Below are 13,449 nucleotides of genomic sequence, written 5' to 3' on the forward strand. Positions count from 1 at the left end.
TTTATTCAGTTAATGTTTTGCATAATGGAGGGGAATATGAATTCCAGTTACACGAGGACGGGGCGACGGCTCTTATATGACAAATTACGTGGCTTTTCTCCTTTTTTTTCATTGCATTTCCGTATAAGCGAGCATGTATATATCCTGCACTTCCTTATTTGACATGAGCGAGTCGATGGACTCTAAAAAAGTGACATTCTAGACAGTAGGGGGACCATTTCAAGAGTCGGAAAAGAAATCCCAGTAATGAATTTGTTGTATTGACCCGACTCTCCCCGTTCGAAAACTCTACACATGGATAATGTTTCAGCTCCAAGCCGCATAAATGACGGACAATCAACCTCGTGACAGCGTAACTCATCTGCCCCTAGATACTCAACCCCATCGCCTCCCTCATCTGTTCCTCCTTTGTTTTAGATCCCTCTCCCTCCACTCCTTCATCTACACAATCGCACCCATACATATTGCGAAATTGAAACGGCGGTAATCCCTCCAGCTTCTCCAACGCAGCCTGACTAGCCCTAACCCGCGCATACCTCCCACTCTGGCCCAACGAGTAAAAATGCACTTTACCATGAATCAAGACCATAGCCGCAATCGCTTTGCCTTTACCCGGGATGACGGTCTCTGTTTCCAGAGCGCCCATGCGCCAGTCGTTGCACCCAAAATTGATGGTGAGCAAGCGACTAAGTCGCGTAGTAGGATGATTCGAAGCAAAGTTTTCGTACGAGTCGAGTGTCATATCGAGGAAGAACGGTTTGAGGTGCATTTCGAAAAAGGTCTGCACGACGCCAAAGTCGAATTCGGAATCGACGAAGATGCTGGCGACGTAGGCTTCGATGACATCGGCGAGACACTTGGGCGGATCGCTGATGGTGACCCAGTAGTCGACTGCGCCGCCGGCTTCGCGCTCGGCTTCTTCGGCTTCAAGCACATAATCACGGATCTGGTTGGTCAGTGTGGCGGTGTTTTGCTTGATGTGGACGTGCCAGCCTAACTTGACGCATACTGCACCGAGGAATTTGTTGGATACCATTGGTGTCTTGTGTTCGGTGAGCCAGTGCGGGTCCTTGTCTGGGTACTTGAAGTAGAGATGCGTGATGAACGCCATGTCGAGGAGTGCGTCACCGGCAAATTCAAGACGTTGGTAACTGGGTATGTTCTCGTACATGTAGGGATACGAAGGATGGGCGAATGCAGATCGAAGGAGGCGAGGGTACTTGAAGTGGTAAGGATGTTTCATCTCGATCTTTTGAGCCATATCAAGCATCGCTGCACTCGCATCTGCAGTCTGATACTTTGGCTTCTGATATGCTTCATAGTAGTCTGACCACTTTGACATTGTATGGTCTGGGCTATTGGCAAATAGCTTTACTGCCTTTACCGCTTCATCCCAATCAGTGGGTTTCCACAGACCACCAGTGTAATGCTCTTGTAAAGCTGCGCCGATAAAAGCCTCGCATACGTCGGCGATACTCTTGTCTCCCAAATTGTGTGTAAGCTTGAGCCAGTCATCCTGGGATTTGTTCGCACCCTTGCCCTTGAGTAGTTTTAGACCTTCGGGATACCACGTGCGACTACTAATGTTAGTCGAGGCTATAAATCATTCTTCAAGTATACGTACCGAGAGAAAGATTCTGTGCGAATATATTTGTACAGTTGCAGATCCTGCTCCGTGCCTTCTGCAGAAACAACTTTCTTCTTCCCCACTGCAGTCTCCATGAGGTTCTTGTTGCACAGCATCTCCATACGACGAACATGAAATTCAAATTCGTTCTCATCTGGCTGTTGAACAAAGACGGAAAGAGATGTTGCCATCTTCAAGAAGCAATCGCCTAGGAATTCCAAACTAAGCCTCAATGTTAGCTTGAACCTATTCGTGCGAAGCATATATGTACATACCGTTCGTAATTTGGGCCCATACCACTTTTGAAGTTAATCTTCTCTTCGTCATGCTCTTCCGAATTTTCAGAATCCTTCGTCAGAGACTCCAAGGCAAGCGCTGGGTTGACTTTGAGATTCAGGACGTTACAAGCTTCCAGTGCAATAAGGTAGCTCTCGAAGCGGTGAATAATGGCCGGTAACACATAACACATGACTACGAATGGTGTTGCAAGCTGGGTTGTTAGTATTCATAATTCGAATGCTTAGAAATAACAGTAAATCTAAACTTACATTGGATATCTGGAAAGGCTCTGGACAAATGTATGCCTTGAGGTTACCGAACTCTCCCTTTTCCTTATCCTCGATACGCGCAAGCTGATTACGACGCAAAGGGATCTTTTCGGCTTGAAGAACAGGTTGTGACTGGTTCCATTTGGAGATGTTCCTGCTTCTTGTCCATGTGCTATCGCTGTAGTCTAGAATACTACTCATGAATTTGTGGCCTTGGCGAGCAAGGCCTTTGGGGACAGGATCTTGTGGCTTGAGGTGAGGCGCAAAGCGTTCAGAGTAGTAGCGTCGGCCTCCATTTCCTGGATCGACAAAATAGCGGTTTATAAGATCCTCGGGTTTGGTATCCAGTGTCCATCTCCATGTTGGTTGGTAGAAAACTCTGCTCAATTGATCCATATCCAAGATCTGGTCAAGGGTAGTCACGGAAGACAGAGAAGATGCTCGATCTGAATGTACTGGAACAACCCAGTAAGACATGTTCTGAGCATTCTTTTCGAACTCTTTGTTGTATATGTCTTTGTATATGCGCAAGGTGAACACTGTAACTATTTCCAGCATCTCTACCGATACAGGAAGCGATACCATAGAAGACCGAGAAACAATGTTGGAAGGTCTACCGTCCGTGAGGTAGATTGGGAATTCTGGCAATTTTGGGAGTCGATTCCGGGTAAGGAAGCCCAGAGGTTGATGAGGTCGGTCGAGACCAGCATCAAGATCGACAATCGTGAGAAAGAGACTGGTAGGGTCCAAACCTCTTCCTACTTGCCAAAACTCTGGTTTGATGAGCATGGGATATCTACCCTTCTTCTTCTCACCGAGTGCTAGCAAGGCATTCCTTCCAGCTGGTAATCGCTTGATGGTCGTTGGTAGTAAGTTATCATCCAAGTAACCCTTCTTGTAGAGTTCTAGACACGCTTTGTATGCTGCCGAACACTTGGCGATTGCCTTTTTGCTCTGCACATCACCAATGGTCGTGTTGACCGGTGAGTGTTCTGGGAGTATCACTTCCGACACGAAGCCTCTTCGTTGAGGATCTAGACCGTCATAGTTGAGATCGGGACAGACCACGTATGTGGGTTGTAGCATAGTTTGTCTGTCGGGTCCCGGCAGGGTTGCGACGAAATGATTGAGAATAGCCAAACTCGAACGGAATGAGAGTTTCGCACCGAGTTTGGTGATGAAACTCGGATACAACTGATCCTCAAATGTCAAAAGATCCATGCTATCATTATCGTATTCGTCGATGTGACGATCTTGCGGAAGTTCTCTGCAGAACTGCCTCATGACTTGCTCGTCAAGTTTGACGTCCATGACTCGCTCGCGGTGGTCATGGTTGCCCTCTTCGATCATGTGCAGATACTTCGAATTTCGATGCCTTGCGCGGCCACGAGACTGTACATATGCAATCATAGTACGATAGAGATCGAATCTTACTACCAGGTTGCACTGCGGGATATCAAGACCTTCCTCAGCGACAGAAGTGGCAAAGAGGCAATTCAGCTCTCCACGACGGAACTTGGCCACGGTGATAATTTGATTGCGGAGAGATATGTTTTGCTCATGCTCACGGCTGTTAACACCAACCAGTACACTACACCGAAGGTGTGGGCCGCCAATCTGTGAGAAAATGAGCTGTAGTAGCCGCGCTGTCTGTCGCTGTTCGACGAAGACGATGCATCGAGCCTCGTCACTGCGTTCGTAATATAGGTTGAGCCAGTAATGAAGTTTCTGGACCTTGGAGCTCAAATCCTGGTCACTCAGAGTGCATGCGCCGAAATTGAATTGTTGAACAAACTCGGCTGCCTCTTGCAAGCGCTTCACCTTGACGTCCCACTCCTTGACTTCGTCCGGCCGATTTTTGGAGTGTTTAAGACGTTCCCGTTGCTCCAATTTGCGACTCTGCTCGTCGGTAAAGACGAAAGACCAGTACATATCAGAAGCCCAGCGTCCAAGTTCTCTACCGTGGCGTCTTGATGCAAGAAAGTACTTGTCAAAAGCCCTTATATCTCCGAACCTGGCTTTAATCTTTTTATGTAATGGCGTTTCGTACTCTTCCCGCAAGCGGGGATACATTGCGACTTCTTCATCTGGTCTACTGATGCTGTTTGAGGCGAGTGTGCTTTCAGTAGTGGTGGCAATCTTAGAATGAAGCAGCTTCTCTAGATTCCTGGCAGCCTCTTTGATATGATCCGCTGACAGCCCCTTCGTATCAACAGGAGAGGCTGTCATGCCGAAAATGCGGGGTCTTTGAGAGACGTCTGTCTCTTGGAGGTAGTAGTCCTTCATCAGACGGGCGTAAGGGTGGTTGCTTTTGGCGTGATGAGCTTCGTCGAAGATGAGAAGATTGATCTGAGACATGGCGATGAAAGAATGCATCATGCACTGAACAAGGACTTCTGCCGTACAGACTATGGCCATGTTCTTATCAAAGTAGCTCTGCCAAGTTGACTTTGACCATAGCGACGCGCCCATTGAACCGCATATTCCTTCCACATTTTGATCGAGACCACAGCGCAGGACGTTTGCTTGTTGGAAAACGAGGTTGACTGAGTCGACCTGGAAGTGTCAGTTGCGTTTGTATAACCTGAGTTGACAGACCTACAAGAAAGAAGGCCATCCTTGGAATCCCACCTCTCGCCCGGTGGTCAAGCTCCATGTCCAGGACATGTCGCAATAGAAGAGTTGCAATATGTGTTTTCCCAGAACCGGTATCCAGTACTGCGATCACATTCTCAGACTTTGCTCTCTGGAACAGCTCAGTCTGGTAGTCGCGCGGGTTGGTGATACGGACTGCTGTTTCTTGGTTCGCAAGAATATCGCGAATCGAAAGCTGCTCTTCTTTGGCACTTTTCGCAGCTGCATCTTCAACCTCTTGCTGCGTCAAGACTGCACTGATATTAGTAGCAAAGGCTTTCATGATACTGTTCTGCGCTCTGCGTTTCTCCATGCTTGTCGCAGGACCATGACTACGCGCATCGTCGGCGTCGGAATCTTCGTCCAATTCATGATCATGTTGCCCGGACTGCTCAATCTCGTTGTCATCTTGGATAGATATGGCGCGGATGAGAGTCTCCTCAGATGGGAAGTAATTCTCCTGCTCCTCTCCGATTTCAATCCATACCATTGTAGTAGTTGAGGTACACTTTGGGTGTCTGAAGTGTCACAGTTGCCTTGAACGAAACAAATAGTGTAAGTGTTTCGCGTAAGTGGGCTGGTGAGTGAAGGTAAGAGGAGGTCGCTGCTATTTGCGCGACTGCCTGCAAGCCTTGCCAATCAGCAAACAACGCACTCGCCCGTGACCATGCCCCATAATATTACACAATCTTGGTCTATGCATTGAAAAAGGCGGTCAGTTTCATTCCCGCATACTGAAATGGGCGCAATATTGACTTAAGAGTGAATGCTTCGAAGTGGACGGTCGATTTACGGGGATGGCGGGGTACGTGATGCTCAACTCGGAGGACCGTGCTGACTCAATACCATTTCACGCTCTCACGTGGCTACGTATCGAAACTTCCTCATCATCAGCACAACTCTAACACTCAATCTTCACAAAATGTCAGAAGAACCGCTGAGTCTAAGAGGGCTCTTCTCAAAAGCCGAGAAGGCGCGCGAAGAACTTTCATCTTCTTATGAGCCAAACAGTCCCACCTTCCAGGAAAAGCTCGGCGCAACCATTGCCACTTATGAAGAATGCCTCAAGATCGCTGAGCAGGTGTCGCTGTTCAGTCCAAACGAATCTCTCGAAGATATATCATCAACCGATTTACAGTATATCAAACCTATTCATACACACCGCTGGATTTCCACATCTCTCACAAGAATGAATCCCATGCTTACAAACCAACCAGATACCTAGCGATAAACTACCACCTGGCCGAACTCGTGCAAAGAATCTCAAATACAGATGTCTCACTCAGAAAGTCAAATCTTCTACGTGCTCGGGGTTACTATGAGCGGTTCCTGAAATTGCTGGATTCCTACGATATGCTTGGCAAGGCGGATACGAAACTTCTGGAAGCCTACAACGAAAACAAGAATAATTTCTCTACTGCTAACACGCGGGATGCATCAGCGAGACGAGATGCTAAGATTGCCCGGTTTAAAGAGGAGAAGGAGCTGAAGAGGAAACTTGAGGTAAAACCCACCTTATGTTAAACCGTTGTTTGTATAGGAAATGTGTAAGAGGCTGACTGCGCGACTATAGTATCTCCGACAAAATCCTAAGCTGGCGGAGCAAGATGAGCAGGTGGTGCGAGACCTGCATCTGACTGATCTGGCATTCATGATACACCAGACATTTGCTTCACTCGAGTCGATGGCTCAGGAACTTCACATTATCTCGCTAGCGCCACCTGCGCCACCGCCAGGCCAGGACCAGCAAGCGCCCGACGCCCGGCAAGACAGCAGAGGCAAAGACGGCTATTCCGAGCGTCTGGATGGTCAGTATGCTGGGTTGAGGTACTCTGGGCCTATCTTGAGTAGCGATGGTAAACCCATGCGGCCGTTTACGTTGTTGGATAGCCGTCAAAGCCTGAAGAAGGGCGTCTTCCGTCCGGATCACAACCTGCCAACCATGACGATTGACGAGTATCTAGAGGAAGAGAGGAAGAGAGGTGGTATAATCGAGGGTGGAGGTCCACAGTCTGGGATCCAACCTGAGCCGAATGAGGATGACCTTGATGCAGCGGATGCAGAGACGATGAAGCAGCGTGCGTGGGACGAATATGTAGAGGCGAATCCCAAGGGCTCAGGAAACACATTGAACAGAGGTTAAGCATGGATAGAAAGGCCACCAAATAGCTGAACGAAAAGAAGGGCAAAACAGAACAAAAAGATTCAGGTGCTTGTCTATAGCTTCTCAGGTGCCAATTCGGGCCATTTCTTAACCACAAGGTTGAACAGCCCCTTGTTCAATACCGCATAGCCTTTGACATCCAAATGCAGACCATCAGTAAACCATCCCTTTGGAAACGACTTTGAGCCAAGTAAGCCGCAGCCCGGCGGCAATTCGGCGTCGTACTCCCATCCCTCCTCCTTTGCCAGCGCATCCACGATATCCTGCCAAAAGTTCAACCCCACCACCCTCTCCGTCTCCTCGTACTCTTTTGCAATCTTCATCACTCCCTCTGCGTACCGCTTCTTATTCATGTACGTCCTGTACCCGAGCATTTGCTTCCTCTTGCAATTTTCCTGCTCAACCTCCGCTTTCGACATGTTCTTGTTGATGGCCTCAACCTGACTGTTAATTGGCGGTGGCGTGATGAGGACGATTTTAGTATTGTCCATGGCCTGCTCGGTGAGGATGGTGTCGAGGAAGCCACGGATATTCTCAGAGAAGACGGGCCAGGGAACATACTCGGCGCCTTGCAGGCCGACACAGGCGTCGTTTGCGCCGAGGAAGATGGTAAAGAGGAGAGTTTGCGTTGCGTCTGGGGCTGCGGTGCTGCGTATTATGCGGGCAAAGTCATCTTGCAAGTCGGAGCTGGTGTAGCTGTGTGACGGATTAATGCTCTGGGTACTGTGAAGAAATTCCTGGCATGTTGTGGATGGGCATACCCTGCTCTACCTGTTGCGATATTGGTCAGTATATAATATGATCAGGAGAGGATACAAGACCCTTTATGCGGGCTGGACGCCAGGTATACGCCAACGAAACCCATGGCGCAATACCTTGATTGACGATGGTTGATAGAATCCGCACCTGAGCCTACCTTCATTCACGATCCCCACCTTGTACTGGTACTTTTGCTGAAGAAAACGGCCGAAGCCCTGAGTAGTCTCGCTAAAGCCCCACTCAGTGAGCGAATCACCAAAGAGCACAAACTCGGGCATGATGGATTTGGTGGAGGGCCCGCTAACAAAAAACCGGATCAGGCAATTGGGAAATCAAGGAGAGGAAGAGGAAGAAAGGGAAAAAAATGGAGCAAGGTTGTGTGTGCAAATGAGAGTGACTTGGCTATATCCTGTGACTACTCGAGATGCCCTTTTGGGCTTTGTGCTGGCTTGGGCTGACATGGCCTGCGCGAAAAGATGCAAGAGAAGAGAACACGGGCAGGATAGGCGCACGGTAACCGGATGGGGCATGGGCTCGGTATGGAAGCCAGACCGCTAATGCATGTTGCTGTTTGGTGCAGCTACGACCGCCTAAAGCTTATGCTCACAGCAGTCACACTCGCTCGCATACATGTCACACCAGCCTGTCTTATATCTATGTGTGCGATTCGCAGGGCTGGAAATCTAGAACATCGAGTGTACACGCTGATCGACGCCCCATGTCGGCAGACTCTAGAGAGAAATAGCTCGGTAGTGAATTGACGCTGTCAGAATGATGTCAGAGAGACATTGTCAAAGAGAACTGCGCAAACGTAACTACTCGCTCATGCAAATTCATAGCCTATCAATACTTGAAGACAGACTTTTCCTTGATACAAAACAACGAACATCCTCATCTCTCAACAGGCATCTACCCAATACCTACACCGCATTAGACTTTGGAAACGAACCAGCATCACTACACCAACCATGTCCCTGCCAACCATGCTCCGCACACTACGCCAATCCACACGCTTCCAACATGGGCTCTTCCAGACCTCGCGTACTACTTTCCCTCCTGCAAAAGCCTTCTGCACGTCTTCTCCCAACAAAAAACTAATGGACACTTCCAAACCCGCCTCCAACATTCCAGACCCGCACCCCAACTCGAGCGCAGCACCAAACGCCAAAGTGCGGTCTGACAGCCAGCACACAGACCAGCAGTCGAGTGCTTCGCGTGATGAGGCTAAGCAGGGGGATGAGCATCCAGCGAAGCAGCCGGATTTCCAGGAGCAGCCGGAGAGGACAACGGGGATCGGGGGTGGGGAGCAGGTTAAAGGGGGAAAGGAGGGGCTGGGTGAGAGGACCTAGTGTGATGGGTGTAGAGGATGTGGATGAAAGAAGTGTATAGTATTTCTGTTGGGGGAAATGAAATGATCAAGTTGATAGACATGAAAAAAAAGCACGATAAAAGACTCAACTGTATTTATCACACTCATCCCTACTAGCTGTCTAGTTTGTCCCCGCGTTCATGCCAGTATTAATCTTGTAGGAGTTCAAGAAGGCAGACCAACAACCTGGAAATTGTAGTTACAAAGCGCCTTCTCCCGTGTAACTTCAATGCTACCATAGCCACCCCCAACCATCGTGCTTCCATCCCACACTTCAACCTGCACCTTCCCAGGAACTAGCTTCTCCAGCCCAGTAAGCTTAAACTTGTTGAAGCCGGGAGAGAGAGAAATGACGTTGCCCAATCGAACATTGCCGACCTTGACCTCAGCTTTGAGACCCTGCTTGTTTTGTGCCACGAGGATAACACCGGACACGGCGTCTTCACCGCCAGTCATGATGCTGCCTGGCTTGGCAATTTCGTCGGCATAGCAAGAACCGCCAATGGTCAGAGTGTGGTGCCAGAAGGTGCCTTGGACGGGTTTACCGTTGGTAGGGTACATATTGGCAGTCGAAGTGTCGCGCCTCTTCCACGCATTGATGAAGGACGCAAGAATCTGCCAGTAGCCAGTGTGATCGTAGCCGTCAGTCAGAGCCTTTGTTCGGTTGTCTAGCGGTTCCGGGTGAAGGCGGCCCATGTAGTGGCTCTCTCCGCCATCGTTCCAAGTCTGCAGCTGCACCATGTCGGGCTGGACATTGAGAATCTGACCGATGCGGTTCTCGAGGTTGTCTTCGCCGCGGCGGTACCAGTTACCGTAGCTGGTGTGTTTGAATTGGAGGGGAGAAATGCCCATCATGAAGTACTTGTTTGCGTTCCTTGCGGCAGTCTGGAAAGTGCGGTCTACTGCTGCTGACACGGCAACCCTGTCTTCTTGGACGGTGGGCCAGGAGTTCCAGTTGAACACACCGTCGAGAGCACTGCGGCCCTGGAAGAAGTTGGTGGTAGGGTTGTAGACTTCAGAGAAACCGGGTATGATCAGTACATCGCCTACCGTCTTCTTGAACTGGTTCCATCTATCGTTTTTGATGTTCTCGCCCCCGAAAGTGGACAGAACAGGCTTTCGAGCATCTCCGTTTCGATCCTTCATCTTGAGATACGAGGGACGGCCGCTGTATGTGGTGAAATAGGTGGCGTAGTCAAGAGGGTCTTTCAAGATTCCTTTGCCGTGATCGAATGAAAAGAAGAGACTGAAGCCACCCAATTCGTCTGCATGGTTGAACATGAAGTTGACAGTGTCATTAGACCACCACTCAAATTGATCTTGATTCTGTTAGAAATGCTAATGAGAAGAATGATGTCAACGATTCATACCATAGTTTAGCGCAAAGCCGTCAAGACCAATGCTTTTCGCATCCTTGATGTCCTGGATAATATCTTTCTCTTGAACACCCCCGACCATGTAGTGTGCGACACTGTTTATATAGGTCAGTAAGCACCACTGAAGAGAGTTAGAAAATACTCACATGGGCCTTTCAATAAATCTGCGTGACGCCACTCTGCACATTCCAACACTAGCCAAAAGGCCAACGGATATGGTGGAATTAAAGCGCATCTTGGTAGCACTTGAGTATTGAAAATGCTAGACCAGAGGAGATTTTATGGTTATCCTAAGTGCGTTTCCAATATCTTATGTATGCTCTCCTTCTACCACCCATGGGGAGTGTCAAACACTGGTCTGCCTCAGGCCGCCAGCTATACAAGTGGGTATTTTCTGACCGGCCCTTCAGTGATGGCCTAAAAAACAACCATTGCATTTGGGTGCAGTCATGTACATGAAGAATGACGCTGCTGTGTTCTAGTCTTTTTCATTCCACGTCATGATTGGTGTATTTGACTCTTTGCCCCGTATATTTTGGTGCTCTTCAAGTAAGTCTATCTTATCATGACCTCACGCGCGCAATCGGCTGGCAACGCCGCGGTAAAATAAATTTTTGTGGTGTACATATCGTATTCGCGCTGCTATGTGGGTATTACTGTCGTTGAGGGATCCTACTAAGCATTGCTCTAGGACTAAAGCCGTGTGGCGTAGTGCGCGACGGGCCGCGAAGTCGATGGAGAAAGTTTTCCACCAGCCGTGATCTACGTAGCACCTGAAAAGCATTATTTCGACCGTAGTCTTCATCCATGGTCTTCATCGTTTCCTTGCCTGAGCACCGCCTTCATAACAGAGTCCGAAACCTGACCATGTGATGTCTCGAGCCATCTACGTGTACTCGAGTATTTCACAAGAAAACCAGCCCAGATCTCAAGATGAGCACGTACAAGTGGGACTGGGCAAGTCCAATGAAATTCAGTGGAGCATCATACAAGGTCGGCGACCAAGGTTCGACTTATCCAAGGCGACCACCGTAGAAGCCATGTTCCGCGTGTCTAGATCGTGCTAACTCCATGTATAACGATTTGATCCACAAATTTCTTGTAGCGACATCCGGAGCATCCGAGAAGAGACAATTGGGAAGGCCTTTGTAGACTTTCTATCACAGCAGGTGTACCTCTCGGGGGACTGGAATAGCCGGATCAACACTGCCTCTTTCACGACACTGCAACTGCGCAGTAAAGCCAGCACCAAGCACTAACTAGATACTACAAGTACGTGATTAAAAGAATCCCTACTTCGGAAGAGTTCTAGATGTTTAATCAAGGCTACAATGCCCTTTATAATGATCCAGGCTGTGATTTGGACTGAATGCTGAACATACCTAGTTTTTAGTCCACCTATCTCAGTCCACCGAGAGATACTAATGGTACCCAGAAAGGAGGTTTAGTCGCAGCGTTTGTCTAGTGGCCTATGGGCGGAGCTGCCTTTTTACGTCAAGCCATTGCGAAAAAGCACAGGCGCCATCCAATTCCGAGAATTCTACCAAGGCACAATGAAGGGCAACACCAATTTACGATTGGACGCAATGAACCCGATTGACTCTAGGTGCGCTTGTATAGAATTTTTTCACTCTTACCCGACACGTGGGTTGAGTAAGCGTTGTATACTGAAAGGTACAGTCCAAACGTCGCTACACGTAGGGATGTTGACGTGAGCAGGTATCCACTTTGTCGAGATTTGAAAGTTAGAGAAGCCCGAAAATTGAAAGGGGACAGAGTAGAGATTAGATTACACATGTATTAACGAGAAGCCTATTTTGGCGTTTTCCCGCTCAGCGTACGTGGCTGCACATTGCATTGGCTTCAAGGCAGTTTCGAAGCTACACTCGTTCAGGACCCCACTCCTTGGTGAAATTATGCTTCTGGCAGCAGAGGGGCGATTGAGGACAGCAGCTGTAAACAAGACGTGACAAGAGCTTGACGTTAGGCAGCGGACTAAGATGCAGAATGCAGGCACGCGACCGGGGCCCAAAGGTTACCGTTCTGTCGGTATCGGTAATTGGCGATAGTGTGCGAGGCATGGCGGCGTATTAGACGAAGCATTCACGGCATGCCGGAGAATGTACCCGTTTGCTCTGCTGATGGGCAACAGAATCCCACACAGTGCTTATCAAATGTGGGACGAAATGGACCCTGGTCAGGATCGAAGGTAAGTAATGGAGGTAAGGGTAGGAGAGTGGTAATAGCTGAGCGGTGCTATACTCGACTGGAGCAGGTGGGCAAGACACCAAGACACAGGCCCAGAGATAGCGACATGGCTGGTGGGGAGGGCAAGTCTGGGCGGGTGAATGGGCGAGCGCGAGTTGAGTAGGAGAAGGATGGAGAGAGATTTGGGAGGCCTGGCCGGCAGACGACAGACGACAGACGGGTGGCGTGAGGGCAAGGCAGGAAGCGACGCTGCAACAGCTGGTCACGTGCCGTGACGCAGATGTGCATGTGCATGTGCGCAGGCAAGTTGCTTCTGCCGCAATTAGGCGGTGCCCCGGGCGGAGGGAGGGGACCAGAGGGGACCAGCATCACCGCATCCTTAACCAAACGGGGCCATGGCCACCAGCAACAGCACCAGCACACCTGCAGGCCGGCATTGAACGCTGGAGTTGCTTTTGGCATGCATGCTGCCATCTCCGCTAATGCCGTCTGCGCATCAGGGAGCCCATGCACGCCCCCAAAAGCACCCCCAGGCTTCTGGAAAGCGGGCTATGTCATGTCTCCCGCCTACTATTCATGTACTTACATCCTCCAACTTTGTCCTGTGTCGTGCGCCCGTCCTTCACTGTCCTCCACCACTTACACCCCACGCATGCCTGCCCTCGAAAAACCTACCCAGCCTCCCCTGACTCGACCTACATAAGCAGTGATATGCCCGTGACGTCTCCCTGTCGGCTAAACCTTGGATCCCGTCGTCAAACACT

At 49.5% G+C, this 13,449-nt stretch overlaps 5 protein-coding genes across 5 annotated transcripts; 2 read left to right on the forward strand and 3 right to left on the reverse strand.

Annotated features, from left to right (window-relative positions):
• Window positions 1–56: 56 nt before the first annotated feature.
• Window positions 57–5,299, reverse strand: COCSADRAFT_341850 (uncharacterized protein; the record flags this gene model as incomplete). Its single annotated transcript, XM_007696827.1, has 5 exons — window positions 57–1,577; window positions 1,625–1,849; window positions 1,903–2,117; window positions 2,176–4,731; window positions 4,778–5,299. The coding sequence occupies 5 exons, from the start codon at window positions 5,297–5,299 to the stop codon at window positions 368–370; spliced, it is 4,728 nt and encodes a 1,575-aa protein (XP_007695017.1). The 3' UTR covers window positions 57–367.
• Window positions 5,300–5,684: 385 nt separating this feature from the next.
• On the forward strand, window positions 5,685–6,952 carry COCSADRAFT_186617 (uncharacterized protein; the record flags this gene model as incomplete). The annotated part of the gene is made up of 3 exons (XM_007696828.1): window positions 5,685–5,946; window positions 6,027–6,312; window positions 6,383–6,952. Exons 1-3 carry the CDS (start codon window positions 5,732–5,734, stop codon window positions 6,950–6,952), a joined length of 1,071 nt encoding a protein of 356 aa, XP_007695018.1. The 5' UTR covers window positions 5,685–5,731.
• Window positions 6,953–6,989: 37 nt separating this feature from the next.
• On the reverse strand, window positions 6,990–8,131 carry COCSADRAFT_213980 (uncharacterized protein). The gene is made up of 3 exons (XM_007696829.1): window positions 7,890–8,131; window positions 7,735–7,744; window positions 6,990–7,669 (listed from the first exon to the last, which is right to left on the reverse strand). The coding sequence occupies exons 1-3, from the start codon at window positions 8,008–8,010 to the stop codon at window positions 7,027–7,029; spliced, it is 774 nt and encodes a 257-aa protein (XP_007695019.1). The 5' UTR covers window positions 8,011–8,131; the 3' UTR covers window positions 6,990–7,026.
• A 445-nt stretch (window positions 8,132–8,576) lies between these two features.
• Window positions 8,577–9,299, forward strand: COCSADRAFT_32466 (uncharacterized protein). The gene has a single exon (XM_007696109.1). It carries the CDS (start codon window positions 8,701–8,703, stop codon window positions 9,079–9,081), a length of 381 nt encoding a protein of 126 aa, XP_007694299.1. The 5' UTR covers window positions 8,577–8,700; the 3' UTR covers window positions 9,082–9,299.
• COCSADRAFT_132016 (glycoside hydrolase family 71 protein) lies at window positions 9,267–10,555 on the reverse strand (the record flags this gene model as incomplete). Its single annotated transcript, XM_007696830.1, has 2 exons — window positions 10,472–10,555; window positions 9,267–10,420 (listed from the first exon to the last, which is right to left on the reverse strand). The coding sequence occupies exon 2, from the start codon at window positions 10,380–10,382 to the stop codon at window positions 9,267–9,269; it is 1,116 nt and encodes a 371-aa protein (XP_007695020.1). The 5' UTR covers window positions 10,383–10,420; window positions 10,472–10,555.
• Between the last annotated feature and the right edge of the window lie 2,894 nt (window positions 10,556–13,449).

The sequence above is a fragment of the Bipolaris sorokiniana genome (genome assembly GCF_000338995.1).
Source record: "Bipolaris sorokiniana ND90Pr unplaced genomic scaffold COCSAscaffold_1, whole genome shotgun sequence".
Lineage (NCBI taxonomy): Eukaryota > Fungi > Ascomycota > Dothideomycetes > Pleosporales > Pleosporaceae > Bipolaris > Bipolaris sorokiniana.

Excerpts from the sequence above, each read along its gene's own strand:
- COCSADRAFT_213980 (XM_007696829.1), bottom strand. The coding sequence starts at position 8,010 with ATGCCCGAGTTTGTGCTCTTTGGTGATTCGCTCACTGAGTGGGGCTTT.
- COCSADRAFT_32466 (XM_007696109.1), top strand. The coding sequence starts at position 8,701 with ATGTCCCTGCCAACCATGCTCCGCACACTACGCCAATCCACACGCTTC.